General features: G+C 37.4%; 1 protein-coding gene across 1 annotated transcript; it reads left to right on the forward strand.

The window, feature by feature from the left end:
• The first annotated feature begins 757 nt into the window (after positions 1-757).
• LOC110317269 (hyaluronidase-like) lies at positions 758-11,669 on the forward strand. Its single transcript, XM_021191699.1, has 4 exons — positions 758-1,031; positions 1,550-2,504; positions 6,824-6,913; positions 9,528-11,669. The coding sequence occupies exons 2-4, from the start codon at positions 1,581-1,583 to the stop codon at positions 9,969-9,971; spliced, it is 1,458 nt and encodes a 485-aa protein (XP_021047358.1). The 5' UTR covers positions 758-1,031; positions 1,550-1,580; the 3' UTR covers positions 9,972-11,669.
• Positions 11,670-16,927: the final 5,258 nt, after the last annotated feature.

Here is a 16,927-nt window from a genome sequence, read left to right on the forward strand (position 1 = left end):
CTCTCTCTCTCTCTCTCTCTCTCTCTCTCTCTCTTTCTTTCTTTCAAACTTTTGGAGCTATGTCGTCAGAATTTACATATGATTTTAGTTGGTGTATTTTCCACCATTTGATAGGTTAGATAACAAAAGATGTATACTTAGTAATGTATAACTCCTAAAAATAGACAAAATTTAACACTTAAAAGAAAACCTGCAATACATTTATGTTCTGGTTTAATTTTGTGGCTTAATTTTGTGGTTTAATTTTGTGATAAAATATCTTGACCGAAAACAACATAGGAAACATTTATCTACCTGACAGTTCTAGGCTCTAGTCTGTCATTTCTGGGAAGTCACGTCAGGAACCAGTCACATCATATCCATAGTCAAGCACAGAGAGAAACAAAAATGTCTTTTTTTTTTAATGCTTAGCTATTTTTCTTTACCTTTGGAGAGGCCAGGGTCCAACCCATGAAATGGCGCAGCCTACAACGGTTTGGCTCTTCCTACACCAATAAACAATCAAGAAAAATCTTCACAGATACACCTACTGACCAATTTTCATGTAGGTATTTTCCCAGTAAAGACTCTCTTACCAGGTGATTCTAGATTGTGCCAAGTTAACAGCCCAAACTAACCAGCATACCTTATTTTTAAATATGTACACTACATAAAAAAGTAACTTTACTAGACAAGTTCAGCCACACTGCTTTCAGGATACAATCTGATTGGCTGGAATGCCTCACTCCTTAGTCCTTATGTTCTGGCAAGATTCTTTGGCAGTTTTTTTGTCTTAACTGACTGTGTGACTAAAAGGCCGAGTTTTACCTGTATCCCAGCCTCTGAGAATATGGCATAATTCCTTCGTAGAAGAATAGTGGTCTTAAGGAAATAATAGTTTTAAAATGTTTATTTCTATGCCCAAGAAAAGACATTAGCCCAATCTACAGTCAACAACAGATGATTGACGGCACCTTTATTTTCTGTGTCATCTTATGATATTCCTGTGGGAACTCTTCTGTGTTTTGGAAACAATCAAATAAACCTTTGAGGTCAGTATACTTCAAATCCCATATGGGGTACTACTTTTTATTAATACAGGTCATTTTTTTTGTCCTACATAATATTTGTTTAAGTGCCAACATTGGTTAATTTCCAAGTAGCCATGTTTTTAGAATTTCTTTTCTAATAATTAATAGAAAAAATGTCCCAGTTTATTGAGATGCTCTTTTTCCAGTTGGCCTCACACCAAAGGCTTGCTGGTGTATGATGGTATGGGGCATGTACTCAGAATTATAGGAAATTATATTCAGAACAAATAGCAAGTTTGCACAGATGAGCACAGCATTTACATGGAAGAGGGCCAGTATGAAAATTCTAGTCTGTATTCACTAAGTCTCCTTCAACATTCAAGGAGGGAACAAAAGTCTCATTTTTCTTCTCTTGTTGAGATGATACCATGAATAAGTGTGTTAATAACCCCCATAGATCTTTGAAAATATTTAATCTACACTATAAAACTAGCCAGGCGTTTGAGTCCTTCATGTGAATATTTATTCTTGTTTTTTAGCACACTTCCGGCATGCTGAAAACAGCAATCCATGCGTGTCAAGTGGGTGGCGCAGCTTGGTGAACTGGTGCTCTTCGTTCTTCTGGTCACTCCTGGAGCTCTGAAACCCGCAATGCCTCCCTTGATCAAGGACCAACCTTTCAACGTTTTCTGGGCCGCCCCTACTTTGTTTTGTAAAGATAATTTCAATGTAAATATGAATCTTCAAGTATTTAACATCATTCCAAATCCTTTCGAAACGCAGAGTGGATCCACTATTGCCGTATTTTATCCAAAGGAACTCGGGTATTACCCTTATTTCTCTGAAGATGGAACATCCTTCTATGGTGGAATACCTCAGAAAGTGAACCTCTCCGAGCACCTCAGGAAAAGTGCCGGCGACATTGCGGATGCTGTCACTTTGTGGAGATCGGAAGGACTTGCTGTTATAGACTGGGAAGGCTGGAGACCCCAGTGGGATAGGAATTGGGGCAGCAGAATAATATATAAAAACCACTCGCTAGCCTTCACTCGACACCACCATCCTGACTGGGCAGAAACAGAAGTGAGAACAGTTGCCCAGCAAGAATTTGAAAATGCTGGAAGAAATTTTATGAACGTTACTCTCACGTTGGCTTTAGAAATGAGACCAAAGCGTTTATGGGGCGTCTATCTCTATCCAGATTGCTACAATTACGATTACCGGATAAATCCGGAGTTCTACACAGGGAGTTGCCCAGATGATGAAATTTTCCGCAATGACCAACTCATGTGGCTATGGGAAAAAAGTGCAGCACTTTATCCTTCCATATATTTGAGTAAAATATTAAAATCAAACTTAAATGCACTGAAATTTGTTCATTTTCGAGTGAGAGAAGCCCTGAGGGTTGCTGAAATGGCTAGAAAGGACTATGCTTTGCCAGTTTTCATTTTTTCCAGACCATTTTATTTGCAAAGTATTGAAGCTCTGTCAGAGGTAAGGAAAAAAAAACTATATCAAGTTAATGGAATATATATAAAAAAACAATATGAGGTTAATAGAATATATGCAAAGTTTAGAAAGAAAATTTTGGATGATATTTATTTCTCATTAAAATGTTATTCTATTTTTTCAACTTTTTTTTATTAGATAATTTCTTTATTTACATTTCAAATGCTATCCCGAAAGTTCCCTATACCCTCCCCCTGCCCTGCTCACCTGCCCACTCACTCCCACTTCTTGGCCCTGGCATTCCCCTGTACTGGGGCATATAGAGTTTGCAATACCTAGGGGCCTCTCTTCCCAATGATGGCCGACTAGGCCATCTTCTGCTACATATTCAGCTAGAGACACGAGGTCTGGGGGTACTGGTTAGTTCATATTGTTGTTCCACCTATAGGGTTGCAGCCCCCTTCAGCTCCTTGGGTTCTTTCTCTAGCTCCTCCATTGGAGGCCCTGTGTTCCATCCAGTAGCTCACTGTGAGCATCCACTTCTGTAACTGCCAGGCACTATTAAGGAGTGTATTTATTCAGATGTGAACTTAATTCTGAAATTCCAAACAACTGACTAGACATGATACCTATAATTTTAGAAGATAAAAAAATTCATTTAGACAGTCAGTGTTACAACAGAGAAACCCTGTCTCAAAAACAAACAAACGAACAAACAAACAACAAACAAACTCATTTAGAACTCAAAAGAGTTTCTCATAAGGGTTCTGGCGGTTTTCCAGATTGGAAGTATACAAAATGGGGATTTGAGATTAAGGTACTAACTAACTGAACTTTTCATTATACAGTATTATATTTGCTGCAAAGACGGCATGGATTCTATTGAATGTTTCTTAGGAGTCCACAATATGGGGACAGTGTCAATGAGTATAAATATTTAGAAGGAAGTTTGACATTATATAAATGTGACTAAAGACCAGTATCCAATTTGCTCATATAGCCTGACTCTCCTCATCATGGGTTATTTTTCATATAAAATATTAAAATATTTTCATATAAAATGTATTTATAATTTGATTACAACATTTTTCTTTTTTCCCCTCCAAACCCTTCATACTCCTATGAACCCCTCCCCACCCTCCTTCAAATTTACAGCCTTTTAAAATAATTATTATTACATGCACATATGTATGTGTATATACCTATATATTCCTAAGTATGATCTGTTCAGTCTGTATAATGCTACCTATATGTGTGTCTTCAGGGTCGATGTTTGGCACCAGACAACCACTTGTTGTGCTCTTCCCTGGGGAAGGTCCTCTCCCATTCCCAACTTCCCTCAGTTGCCTTGTCCTTTGTGTAGTATTTTGTTCTTCCTTCTTCTTGAGCTTCGTGTGGTCTGTGAATTGTATCTTGGGTATTCCTGGCTTTGGGCTAACATGCTTTTATTATTGAGTGCACACCATGTTTTTTTCTTTTGTGACTGGGTTACCTCATTCAGGAAGATATTTTATAGTTCCATCCATTTGCTTAAGAATTTCATGAATTCTAGCCCAATAAGCAGTTTGTGAAGACAATGGAGACCAGTCATGCTACACAGCTTCACAGAGATAGAATGTAATAATGTAAATAATGCCTAGTTAATTATGATAGTTTCCCTCTTTTATTTCTATTCTCTCAATACTGTTTTTCTTTTTAATGATGAGATGACTTGGGCTGTAAATACTTCCCTTTCTTAAGAAGAAGGTGTTTATAGCTTCAAGATAAAATTGAAATTCAAAGCATGTCTAAATTACTAGAATTCCTGAATGCAATCTTAGTCTTTGCGTACATGTATACTTCTTTTTCTCCTTTCAATCTGAAGTGATGTGGGTTTAAACTTAGTTTCCCCACCATATATGCTTTCCATGGTCCAAATCACATGTTATTTGAAAATGTGAAAAAATTTCAGGTGCAAGTTATTGGACACAGAGCACTGAGTGTTTGAGCTAGATGGAATTTTAGTGTTCATTTGACTGTATTTCTTCATTTTGCAGATCACAAATTTGAGCAGGAGATAGAGTGTAACATATTTTCAAGGGCAACTGACTAACTTTGGAACAGAACTTAATTTGATCTCAGGCCCATGACTCCTCTGCTATTGGGAAGCTTCTTTTTTTTTTTTTATTGGGAAGCTTCTTTGTCCACCACACTTTAAACCATTTGCTTGATTATCAGACTTGTAATTTGAGGAAGTGAATATGTACATGAAATAATGTGAATTGATTTTGTGTGAGTGAAACACATGAGAGTGAAAAATATTAGACACCATGGGAAAAACAGGATTTTCAATAACAGAAAAGTGTATAATACTCTGAGGAACCAACACATCTGTTTGAAGAAATAATATAATCAGACATGATATGTAATAAAAATATTTATTCATTAAAAAAAGAATTTCATGAATTCATTGTTTTTAATAGCTGAGTAGTACTCCATTATATAAATGTACCACATTTTTTGTATCCATTCCTGTGTTGAAGGACATCTGGGTTCTTTCCAGCTTCTGGTTATTATAAATAAGGCTGCTATGAACATAGAGGAACATGCGTCCTTGTTAAATATTGGAGCATCTTTTGGGTATATGCCCATGGGTGGTATATCTGGGTCCTCAGGTAATACTATGTCCAAATTTCTGAGGAACTGACAGACTGATTTCCAGAGTGGTTGTCCCAGCTTATAATCCCACCAACAATGGAGAAATGTTCCTCTTTCTCCACATCAAAATACTGGGTCCTGTTTATGTATCCCATCTGTTAGTCTATGTGTTTTTATTGGGCAATCAAGTCCATTGATGTTAAGAGATATTAAGGAAAAGTGATTGTTGCTTCCTGTTATTTTTGTTGTTAGAGGTAGAATTATGCTCATGTGATTATCTTCTTTTTGATTTGTTAGAAGAAGATTATTTTTCTGCTTTCTCTAGGGTGTAGTTTCCCTCCTTGTGTTGGGGTTTTACTTGATCTTTTTCCCTTACTGATTTTAATATTATTTCTTTGTTTAGTGTGTTTGGTGTTTTGATTATTATCTGAGTGGAGGAATTTCTTTTCTGGTTCAATCTATTTGGAGTTCTGTAGGCTTCTTGTATGTTCATGGGCATCTCTTTATTTAGGTTAGGGACGTTTTCTTCTAAAATTTTGTTGAAGATATTTACTGCCCTTTATGTTAGGGATCTTCACTCTCTTCTATACCTATTATCTTTAGGTTTGGTCTTCTCATTGTGTCCTGGATTTCCTGGATGTTTTGGGTTAAGAGCTTTTTGCATTTTGCAATTTCTTTGAGTGCTGTGTCAATGTTTTCTACCATATCTTTTGCACCTGAGATTCTCTTATATCTCTTGTATTCTGTTACTGATGCTTGCATCTATAACTCCTGATCTCCTTCCTAGGTTTTCTAACTCCAAGGTTGTATCCCTTATGATTTCTTTATTGTTTCTAGTTCCATGTTTAGATCCTGGATGGTTTTGTTCTTTTCCTCCGCATGTTTGATAGTGTTTTCCTGTCATTCTTTAAGGTATTTTTGTGTTTCCTCTTTAAGGGCTACCTGTTACCTGTGTTCTCCTGTATTTTTTTTTAAAGGAAGTTATTTATGTCCTTCTTAAAGTCTTCTGTTATCATCATGAGATATGCTTTTAAATCTAAATCTTGCTTTTCTGGAGTTTTGGGTTATCCAGGACTCGCTGTGGTGGGAGGACTGGGTTCTGATGATGCCAAGTAGCCTTGGTTTCTGTTGGTTAGGTTCTTGAGCTTGCTTCTTACCATCTGGCTATTTCTGGTGTTAGATGGTCTTGCTGTCCCTGACTGGTGCTCGTCTCTCCCGTGGGCCTGTGAGCCTGTGATTTTAGGTGTGTTAGCACTCCTGGGGAGACCAGCTCTCTCCTGGGCAGTGTTTGAGTGCAGAGGGCTGTGGGACAGCCTTAGCTCTGGCGTGCAGATGGAGCCAGGGAGGATCCTGTCCCCAGCTTTTCCATTGTTCCTGTGCCCTGTGCACTTCTGGCCAGTCCCAGTTTGCACGGCTATTGGAGAGAAAGTGATGATCTTACTTCAGCACCTAGGAGTGAGAGCGTGCCTGGGAGACCAGCTCTCTCCTGGCGGGATTTGTTAGTGGAGGGCTGTGGAACAGCCTTAGCTCCCAGGTCCAGATGACATTTATGACTTCATTATTTAGAGTATTTCCTGGAATACTGGAGTAGTATCAGATAATCTAAAATGCCCAGACCACCTTTTCCAGCTCTTCAATAACCGTTTCTTTATAGAAAACAACCTTAATGAATAAGCAGTGCTTAACATGACTTGACAAACATTTCTCCTGGTCCTTCTCTTTTATAGGAGGATTTAGTGCACACAATTGGTGAAAGTGCTGCACTGGGAGCAGCAGGAATAATATTGTGGGGAGGATATGAATATTCGGATACGAAGGTCAGTAGTGATTTCTCTGTTAGTGTTACATTCTAGTCAGTGGTTCTCCACCTTCCTAATGCTGAGACCCTTTGATCCAGTTCCTCATGCTCTGGTGACTCCCAACCATCAAATTTTTCTCATTGCTACTTCATAACTATAATTTTCTTTCTTTCTTTCTTTTTTTTTTTTTTTTTTTCGAGACAGGGTTTCTCTGTATAGCCCTGGCTGTCCTGGAACTCACTTTGTAGACCAGGCTGGCCTTGAACTCAGAAATCCGCCTGCCTCTGCCTCCCGAGTGCTGGGATTAAAGGCACGCGCCACCACGCCCGGCCTATAATTTTGCTACTGTTACGAGCAGACATCTTTGGAGATAGTTTACCAAAAGCACAGTGACTCACAGGTTGAGAACTGCTTTCCTAGCTAGTGATTTTAAAAATTTAACATAATTTTAAAACATTTCAAAATGTGTTTTTTTTTTTTTTTCACATCAGTCGGCAGCCGATTGTTTGTTGCTTAGGCTTTAGCAAAGTTCAAAGACTGTAGGGACAAACGGTGATCACCCGACTCTATACTACTCTGTGGCTAACAGAAGGGTGGACAAGCATAACCTTCCACGGGGCAGCCTAAAGTAAGAAACTGATTATTATAGTCTAAGGGTGTAATCTGGGGTATGTTACGTAACTGCTCTTAGTCTTACTTTCTTCATTTAAAAAAATTGTACTAGAATGCAGGAATTTTAGTCAAAGAAATGCTGATATATATATATATATATATATATATATATATATATATATACCTAACACAAGTTATTATGAACAATTGAAAGTCATTTTATTATTATGAAGAATAGATTCTTTACAATTATTTTTTTAGTTTGATGGTAGCTAATAATAAAAGTGTACATGGAAGGAAAATTATATTTATATGACAGTTGATTGATTATTTTTAAAGTTTGTAGTTAGAATATTTAATCTAGCATTTATTTTATAAACAATTTGGAAAGTCACAATCCAGCATTGTTAGTTATAGATATCATGTTATACAGCAGATTGGTAACATTTGTTTGTCTAACATGCATGCACCTTTCAGTATATTGATTTGACAATTTAGATAACTCATGTATAAGTGGACTCATACTGTGGTGCTTTTTGTCACTTTTTTTATTATTTAGCATAATATCTTCTGTAGTCACTAGCTGTTTCCCAAATGGCAGGATCTTCTTCTATTTTTAAAAATTGAATTATATTCTATTGTGTATATCACATGATCATTATCCATACATCTCCTAATGGACACTTGGATTAGGTAAAGTTCTTGACTACAAAAAAGGCCCTGCATTGAATATACAAGTGTAGATGCCACTTCCAGATCATAATTTAAACTTTTTTGTACATATGCCCATATGTGAGTATATGCACATATATGCATGCATGTGATAGTCCTATTTTCAATATTTAAAGGCCTTCCATACTGTATTCCAAAGGTCTTGTATCTTTTTACATTTGAATCAGCAGGCTAGAAGGGGTCCAAACACTGTCATCAATACCTGTAATCTCTGCATACATCCTAATAGTAGCCAACCTCACGGGTATGTGGTAATGTCTCATTGTACCTTTGATTTGTACTTTTCTGAGAATTAAAAATATTCATTATTTATTTATAAAAGTGAGTTAGCCAGCTTTTTTTTTTCTTGAGACAAAAATCTCACTATATAACTGGTCTACAACTTTCTGTATAAACTAGTCTGGCATTGAACTCAAAGGGATCCACCTGCCTCTGCCTTTCAGTTGAGTACTGGGATTAAAGATGCTTGCCACCATGCTCCTGTCTGTTTACTTCTCCATACTTTAGGGACTGAACCTGAGACCTCACACATGCTTGGCAAGGGCTGTACCAGCAAGCTATATCCCTGGCTATCATTTTATCTCACGTTTTTAAGGTGAGATCTTATTAAGTTGTCTGGGAGGCCCTTGAACTCACTCTGGAGGTCACTCAAACCTGAGACTTGTGATCCTCTTGCCTCACCTCCCAAGTAGCTGAGGTTATAGGCTTATAACATCAAACCTAGCTCTACTGTTTTTTGTTTGTGTGTTTGTTTTGTTTCTTTCAGTTGTGTATGTTATTTTGAGTCACTTCCATTCTAGATGTGAAGCTAGTTACCACGAGAAATAGGGACTTTGCATATCTTTTCCATGACTTTGTATATAATGCCTTCTCATCCTGTTGACAGTTTTGCCATTTCTTTGTATGCAGAAGTGTTCAGTCTGACATAGCTTCTTGTTCCTTTCGTCTTCTATCACAGGTGCTTCTGGTTTTATGCAGAAAAGCTGTCATAGTTGACAGGAAGCAGGAAGAAAAGCACACTTTTTGCTTAAGGTTTTATCAGTTTCTGGTTCTTTGTGTTTAAGTTTAATCCACTTTTTGTTAAGTTTTGTATGTTATACAAGCTAGCGGTTCAATTTTGTTTAGACAGTTTTTTCCCCAACACTATTTGTTAACAAGTTGGTCTATTCCATGTTGTGTATTAACACCCTTATCAAAGATCACTTGACTGTATACATGTGACTTTTTTTCTCTAGACTCTATTGTGTTCTATAAGCATCTCTCTCTCTCTCTCCTTTTTTCCCTACAGGAGACTTGCTTATCTGTGCAACAAACTGTTCATGGGCTATTGGGCCCCTATGTTCTTAATGTAACATCGGCGGCAAAGCTCTGTAGTCAAAATCTTTGTAACAGTCATGGAAGATGTGTTCGGAAGACACCTGAATCCCCCTTTTATCTGCATATGCCTGAGGATAGCCGCAAGAATTATGTGCCAAAGAAGGGTTTCAGTTTTGTCATTTCCTCCAAAAGTAAACTGAAGACAATAATGAATATGAAGAATGGATTTGTGTGCCTCTGTTACTATGGCTGGCATGGAGAGTCCTGCAGATCTCACTCTCCAAATCTCCAAAAGAGCAAAGCTCCTGCAACAGGATTTAATTCAACAGTTATTGTTGGCATGACCTTATTTGTGATTCTGATGAATTATTTTCCTATTCCCTACTACAAGGGCAATTTTTCCTTAAAACACTGAAGAGAAGAAAAAATTATCTTTCTTTGATTTCAAGCATTTTCTAAAGAAGTTTTAGTTTTAAGTTTCTTACAAATGGTTTGTTGGATGTTCACTTCGTGCTGGGCAATAGGAAGAGACTTGTCCTTGTGTAGCTCAGAAATTAAGAATAAATAAGCAGTAAATAGACACATATGATGGTGATAGTAGTTTGCAGAATAAAGAGAAAACAGGTTTAAGGCATTAGGAAGTACTAGAGAGCACTGGAGATTGTATAAAAGATGGTCACATAAGGCCTTTATAGTGAGAAAATCAGATAACAGATGAATTAGGTCAACACTATCAGGGAGCGAAATATTAGTTTGCTCCTATAATCTGAGCACCTGGAAGGCAGAGATCCATTACAAATTCAAAGCCAGCTTGGTTTTCAAACTGAGCTAAAATCAGTCAAGACAACATAGTGAAAGTTTGTCTTCAAAAAAGGAAAATAGAAACAAAATAGCAAAGATCCAAAAGAACTATCTGGGGAAAGAGTTCTTGAAATGAAAAAGAGCAAATCCGGAGGAAACAACTCTGCATTCCAGGGATTGTGAGCTTTTAAATAACAGGCAACACAACAATAACAAAACAACAGCAGCAGCAGCAACAACAAAGCCACCACTAGGATACTCACCTATGGAGATGAACATGACTCGTTCAATGGTTTCATCAATGATTAGCTTTATCCAGAGGACATTTGGCTCATCAATACCAAAAGATAACTCTACTAGCTTCCTACACAATAGGGTTTATGTCAGAAATTCTTTTGTTTGATACTTTTTGGTTTATTGAAATATACTATGCCCAAACAGTCTGTCAGTTGTCACTGGATGGTAACTCATTTGAAAATTTCCTTATGGGGACCTGACTTAACCTAGTTGCATTCCAAATAATTTTATTTCACAAAGACACATTTTTACAAAGACTCAATAGTGTGGTGTCCTAAATATTATTTATTTTCTAAGGCAAGGAAGGGTATTTTCCTGTCTAGTATATCTCAAATTTTGCAGTATTAGGTAGATATCATCCTGGAACATACACAGAACTTTATAAAACGTCATATTCAGATTCTCATACTAACATTGTTTCATTAATTAGTTATTCCACCATGTATTCTGGGGAAAAGTAAAAAGTAAAGAAGCAGTATTGGAAGCTAGATTAATGGGCATGTATAAGTTCTCCTGTTTTGTTGGTCTCCAGTAGCACAAAACTTATATTTACAGGAACTAAAGCTTTGGCAAAAGCATGCAATGTTTTTCGTAAGTATACAATTGCCTACTATGTCATAAAGAAACATTGACTACTCCTAGTCTTCCAGTGATGAAAAACTATTTAGCAACTATTATATCAGGGCTCAGACACTGAACTACTCCTAGTGAAGCAGGAAAGGCAAACATTAAGCATTAATACCATCTTGAAGGTGAAGGAAATGAAGCAGGTAAAGAATAATAGGGACATGCTCAGTTGTGTCCAGCTACCAGTGAATACAGTAAAGGTAGAATCCACTGTTTAAATGGCCCCTGAAATAATTAGGAAATATGAAAGGATTGGTCTATTAGGGAAAAAGGGGAAAACAATTAGTAAAAGAAATTCTAGTAGCCCTAGATAGGCATTTACAATTTTATAAATACAAACACTATTAAGTTTTATTTCACTAGTATTATAAAATAAAAACAATACCACACTTTGTTTTTTTAAAAAATATTTACATTATGTGTATGTCTTGTTTTGCTTATATTTAAGTATCTATATCACATGTGTGCAGTGCCTTCAGAGGCTAGAAGAGGGTTTCAGGTTCCCTAGATTGGAATTCTGGACACTAGTGAGGTGCCATGTGGGTTCTGGGAACCCTACCCAGGTCCTCTTTGAGAGCTAAGTGCTCCTCAGTGTAGAGCCATCTCAGGAGCCCCATTGGTCACATTTTTCACTGTAGATTTTTTAAACCATCGTTTGTAAATCTGAGGTCGAATGCAGATTATGAGGGATTTTCAGGCCTTGTCTCTTCCTTTAGCTTGCCTACATTTGCACTCCCAGACTCTGAATCTCATCAGCCACCTCCTGAAAATGAGAAGTAATTGTGTTTAACTCAAAGACAAACACACATGTGTCTTTCATATCTGTTTTAGATATATTTCTCAAGGCAATGAACAAAAGAGTCTCCTGTTGGCCCAATGTCTAACAAAGTACTACAAGTGACTTCAGTAAAGGGAAAAACTTAGATGATAAAGATTATGTTAAAAACTTGTGGGAGGGATTATAAATTACCTTCCCCCCATTAATTTATTTAATTTACATCTGGGGCTCCATCCCCTCCTCTCATCCCAACCCCACTCTTATAAATTCCTCTCCCTCTCCCCCTGTCCCCACCTTTGACCTGTGATCCTAGCAGCAGCAGTTTATTGTTGGGATAGCTCTCTTTACCTTCCAGTCATTGTTGGACATGCACAGAAGTCTTTCTTTAGATACAAGCCTTTTCGTTAGCCACTTATATTTCTCTCTCACCATTCCACACCGCTCATTCTTCCCAATCAGAAAGAATGCACATTTTATTGCACACACAGAATGTTATCATTACACGCCTTGGCTCTTGGTGAATCGGTGGCGTGTTTATTTTTACGTGAATGGCTTCCTTCACCATGTCTTTTGAATGTATTTTGTCTTCAAATACAGACTCCTGTCTTTGGCTCAGTCCTCTTTTCCTCTGTTCATTTGTGACATTTCTATTGGATTGAGTCCTAGTTCTTCTGTATCAGCCTTGTGTTAGTTTTCTCTCTAGCATTCTAAGCTTTTATGAAACTCTTGCTTTGTATTGTGTGTTTTTTCTATAGCACCTGGTTTAACCCAGAGCTCTTTGTGTGTGTGTGTGTGTGTGTAACATGTCATTCTTCCTTTCTCATGTTAGTCTAGTTTTGGTAGCACATTGAGCACCACCTTAAATCTCTGTAAAAATATTAGCTTTCATTACTGCTTGATTGTTTTCTGACAAAGGGCTACAGGGTCTTATTCTGTGCATGCTGGCCTTGAACTCAGGATCCTTCTTCTGTGGACTTGATACTTATGTAGTTGGAATATGTTTGGTCCAGGGAGTGGCACTAGTAGGAGGTGTGGCTTTATTGGAGGAAGTGTGTCATTGTGGGAATGGGCTTGAAGAGCCTCATCCTAGCTGCCCAGATTAAGAACTAGCCTTGTCCCAGGCTGGCCGTGAACTCGGAGATCTGCTTGCCTCAGACTCCTGCGATTAAAGGCATACACTAGGTTAGGTACTTGGCCTGACCTAAGCTTATCATGGCCATTATGCGGCAAGCTCTACATGTCAAGATCTGGGTCAGAGGCCTGTGTCTTCCAGCCTCAAGATATGGGTCACAGGTTGCTTTCCATTTCTGGATTGTAGTTCATTCCAGATGTAATCAAACTGACAACCAGGAATAGGAATCAGAACACTTTTTTTTTTTTTTTTTTTGGTCACAGTTTCATCTTCCCTTCCCTGTTCTCTAGAACCAGTTGTTCACTTTCTTAATTTCTTCTTTTTCACACTGTTGGTTAGTATTATGTATCTGGTAGTCCTTGGTCATATCTGTGAAGGACTCAAGTAGTTGAAAAATCTGTCATCAGAATTTAACTCCTGTGCTTGAGTTACTTACTCAACAGTATTCTGTACTGCATGGGAGAAGATCTCTGAGATAAAGACTGAGTCATGCAGACAAGTAGCATCCCATCAGGTACACGTGAGTGGAAAACATTCAGGTTGGTAGGAACTCCCATAATTACCAAAGGAAGGAGGGAATTATCCCGGGAGAAGAGTGCAATCCCCAGAGAGCTCAACAGGCAGTCTCTCCTGCTTTCCGTGCTCACTAGGGAGACCGACCACCTTTCTGCATTTAAACTATGCTTTTGTATGTGGTCCAAATCAAAAGCAGAGCCTTATAGAGGAAGAGCTGTTTAAATATTCTGAGGTCAGATATCAGTCCTGATTGACACTCTACATATTTTGGGAATGGCAAAGAGGTCTGGCTGTTCTGAGATCTGTAAGCAATATTTCAACAGGTAGCTCTAATAATTGCCTTCCACCCACCCAGTCCATGTTTCTTGTATACAGCTTTGTATTTATATTGTCTAATACTGGGAACAGAAAATGGCGTATTGCATGAAGATAAGCTCAGCTCAACACCTTGTGAGTTCTGGTTCATACATTTTTTTCAAGATAGTAAGGAATGCCCCACTAAGGGTCAGTTATTCTGTTGTTGAGACCAGCACACGAGGGTCTGTTTGTTCAAGTAACACAGGGTACACCAAGCCTTTGACGGCCTTTTGCTCTTCATTCTGGAAATCTTACCCACACAGTCCTCTTGACTGCTTCCCCCTGGACTCCCAATCAGTTTTCTTTTCGCCCTGGTCAGGTCAGTGAATTTAAATTGGATATTTTAAGAAAGCAATGTTCATTTTATGCTGAGATGGTTTGAAGGGAGCCTGACTTTGATTATGAAGAGATTTACTGCAAGCCTCCTGTTTAGCTTGAAGGACTGAGTCAGCCCTGTAATGACAGGCTTCCGGGAGCAGTGGGGCATCCTTGCCGCTCAACCATTGCTCTGGAGCAGGTGAATAAAGGACCAGCAGGCAAACAAAAGCAAAGGTAAATTATACTTTATGTTCTGTCTGAAAAAAATTTTTTTTTAAGATTGTTTTTCAAAATGTCTTCTCACAACAGCTAGAAGAAAACTAATCTTCACTTATTTGAATATTCCATTTTCTTTTTTTTAGCTAACTTTATTGTTCACTGAAGTACCTTCTTAAATATAAACTACTTTTGGGAATCCAGTATCTTAAAAGTGTATTTGTTGCTGGTACTTGTACATTACATTTAATAATTTGTATCCATTATATATTTGTATTTGAAAATATTCTCACTTTTATGTGTAGTCAAGCTGGTTTACTTCTCCTTTATGTTTATAGTTTCTCTGAAAAGCAAGATTTTGTAGCATGTATCACAGCCTTAAGTTTTAATGTCGTACATGGCATTCCACAAAGCAGGCCTACTAAACAGCTGTAATACAGGTTTATTAGAGAGCGACACACTTTAATCATCTTATAATTAATAGTGGTAAAGAGTTCCTCATGCTAGCAATTTCCATTACAGTAACAGTATGTTTATTCAATAAAATACTTTTCATAATCTTTAGTAATATCTGGTAATCTATTATATAATTATTGTAGCTAACATAATGGTTAATATTGGAGGGCTGCTGTTTATAGCAATTATTACATGTAATATTGAAAGGTCTCAGAAAATAGATGTTTCTATTATAAAAATAAGTTGAAATTTTATCCAGCTACTGTAAAAGTGACTGGGTTGAGAACAATCTCTGGCTGTCTTTCTCATACCATTTCGTACTTTCTTTTGTACTTTTGTCTTTTCTATTTTAGAAAAATATATGTATGTGAGCATGTTATTTGAACCCTCTTCCTAATTGGTAAGATATTTTCTAAGATTCTTTCACGGAATGGAATTACAACAACACATGAGGCAATGTTCCTTTGGTAGAGTACGTCTGATGTTTCAAGAACTGGCTACTCCAGTTTGGGACTCCTGTCTTTGCATAGGTATTTCAAAACCACTTACGGTAATGTCATTGCAGCTCAGAACTGGTGCTCTGTAAATTTTTCAATTTCTTCCCCATGTGAGAAGATCCTCTCACATTGCATTGGGGAATTAGAATTTCCCAGTTACTTTACTACTTTTGTTTTGTTTTGTTTTTTCAAGATAGGGTTTCTCTGTGTAGCATTGGCTGTCCTGAAACTCACTCTGTAGATCTGGCTGGCCTTGAACTACTCACTGAGATTATCTGCCTTCCAAGTGCTGGGGATTAAAGGTGTGCACCACCCACCATCTGGCAATTTATTTGTTTTCAAGTTGCAAGGCTTGTAACTATCTGGAATGCAATTTGTAATCTAGAGGAAATAAAAACTTATTGTAAAAAGTTAAAACTCTTTGAAAGGGTATTATTTCCTTTGAATTGATGATTAACTTATGTTTCTATAACTAATATAGAAACTCATTTTATTTACTGATGTACAAGTACCAAACCTAAAGTAGAGATCCAGTTATCTAATGACCTTTAAACATGTACACAAATCAACAGTTAAATATTTGCTATTTTGTCAGGGGTTTAATTGATCTGGTTATAAGATAGCATAAACTATTTGCAACTACAACTTGGCACATTTAGTTGCAACATAAGGGTTTCTCATTAATTCAGAAAGGATGCTGAACGTCTAGGCCTAGGAATTTAGACAAAGATGAAATATCTATGTAACTAATCCCTTGAGATATAAACCTTAAAAAAATCTAAGAAGAGTACATACATTTGGACATTATTTCATTACCTTTTGTTTAGGTACCAAAATCTTTTCAGATTAGGAAGCTTTAATGAACTTGATAACTTACCGTCAAGTGTACTGAAGGCTGACAGAAGTATTTCAGGTAGAAGGTGGTCATAGAGTTGAAGACCACTGTAAGGTCAGACATGCATCAATTACACATGAGCTGCCAGAACATAGCTGTAAGATGCCCACAATCTGTTCAATTCAGTGAGATGACTGTGTTGGATAAGAAAGCTGTCCCCCCGAGGGAACTCAACCAGGGAGTGTGACACAGCATTTCAGAGGCGGGGAGTGAGTAGGACCCCACATAGTTATGCTAGAGAATCAGAGTTTATATTCTCTCTTAGATTGCATTTCTTAAAAACATAAAATAGTTCTGCTTCACAAAGAAGTGTGACTTATCCTGAAAAACAGTGAAATTTCCATTTACTAGTATTATGTGACTTATACTGAGGAGGTTCATAGAAACGTTGTATTTATTCCAAATAGAGAACCCAACAGACCAAAGACAGGTTCCCACCCAAATCTAGCTTTGATCAACCAATGAGTTTACTGGGGATGCG

The sequence above is a fragment of the Mus pahari genome, chromosome 2 (assembly GCF_900095145.1).
Source record: "Mus pahari chromosome 2, PAHARI_EIJ_v1.1, whole genome shotgun sequence".
In the NCBI taxonomy this organism is placed as follows: domain Eukaryota; kingdom Metazoa; phylum Chordata; class Mammalia; order Rodentia; family Muridae; genus Mus; species Mus pahari.

Coding starts and splice junctions, on each gene's coding strand:
- LOC110317269 (XM_021191699.1), top strand. CDS start 1,581: ATGCGTGTCAAGTGGGTGGCGCAGCTTGGTGAACTGGTGCTCTTCGTT. Junction 2,505..6,823: donor GTATTGAAGCTCTGTCAGAG/GTAAGGAAAAAA, acceptor TCTCTTTTATAG/GAGGATTTAGTGCACACAAT. Junction 6,914..9,527: donor ATGAATATTCGGATACGAAG/GTCAGTAGTGAT, acceptor TTTTCCCTACAG/GAGACTTGCTTATCTGTGCA.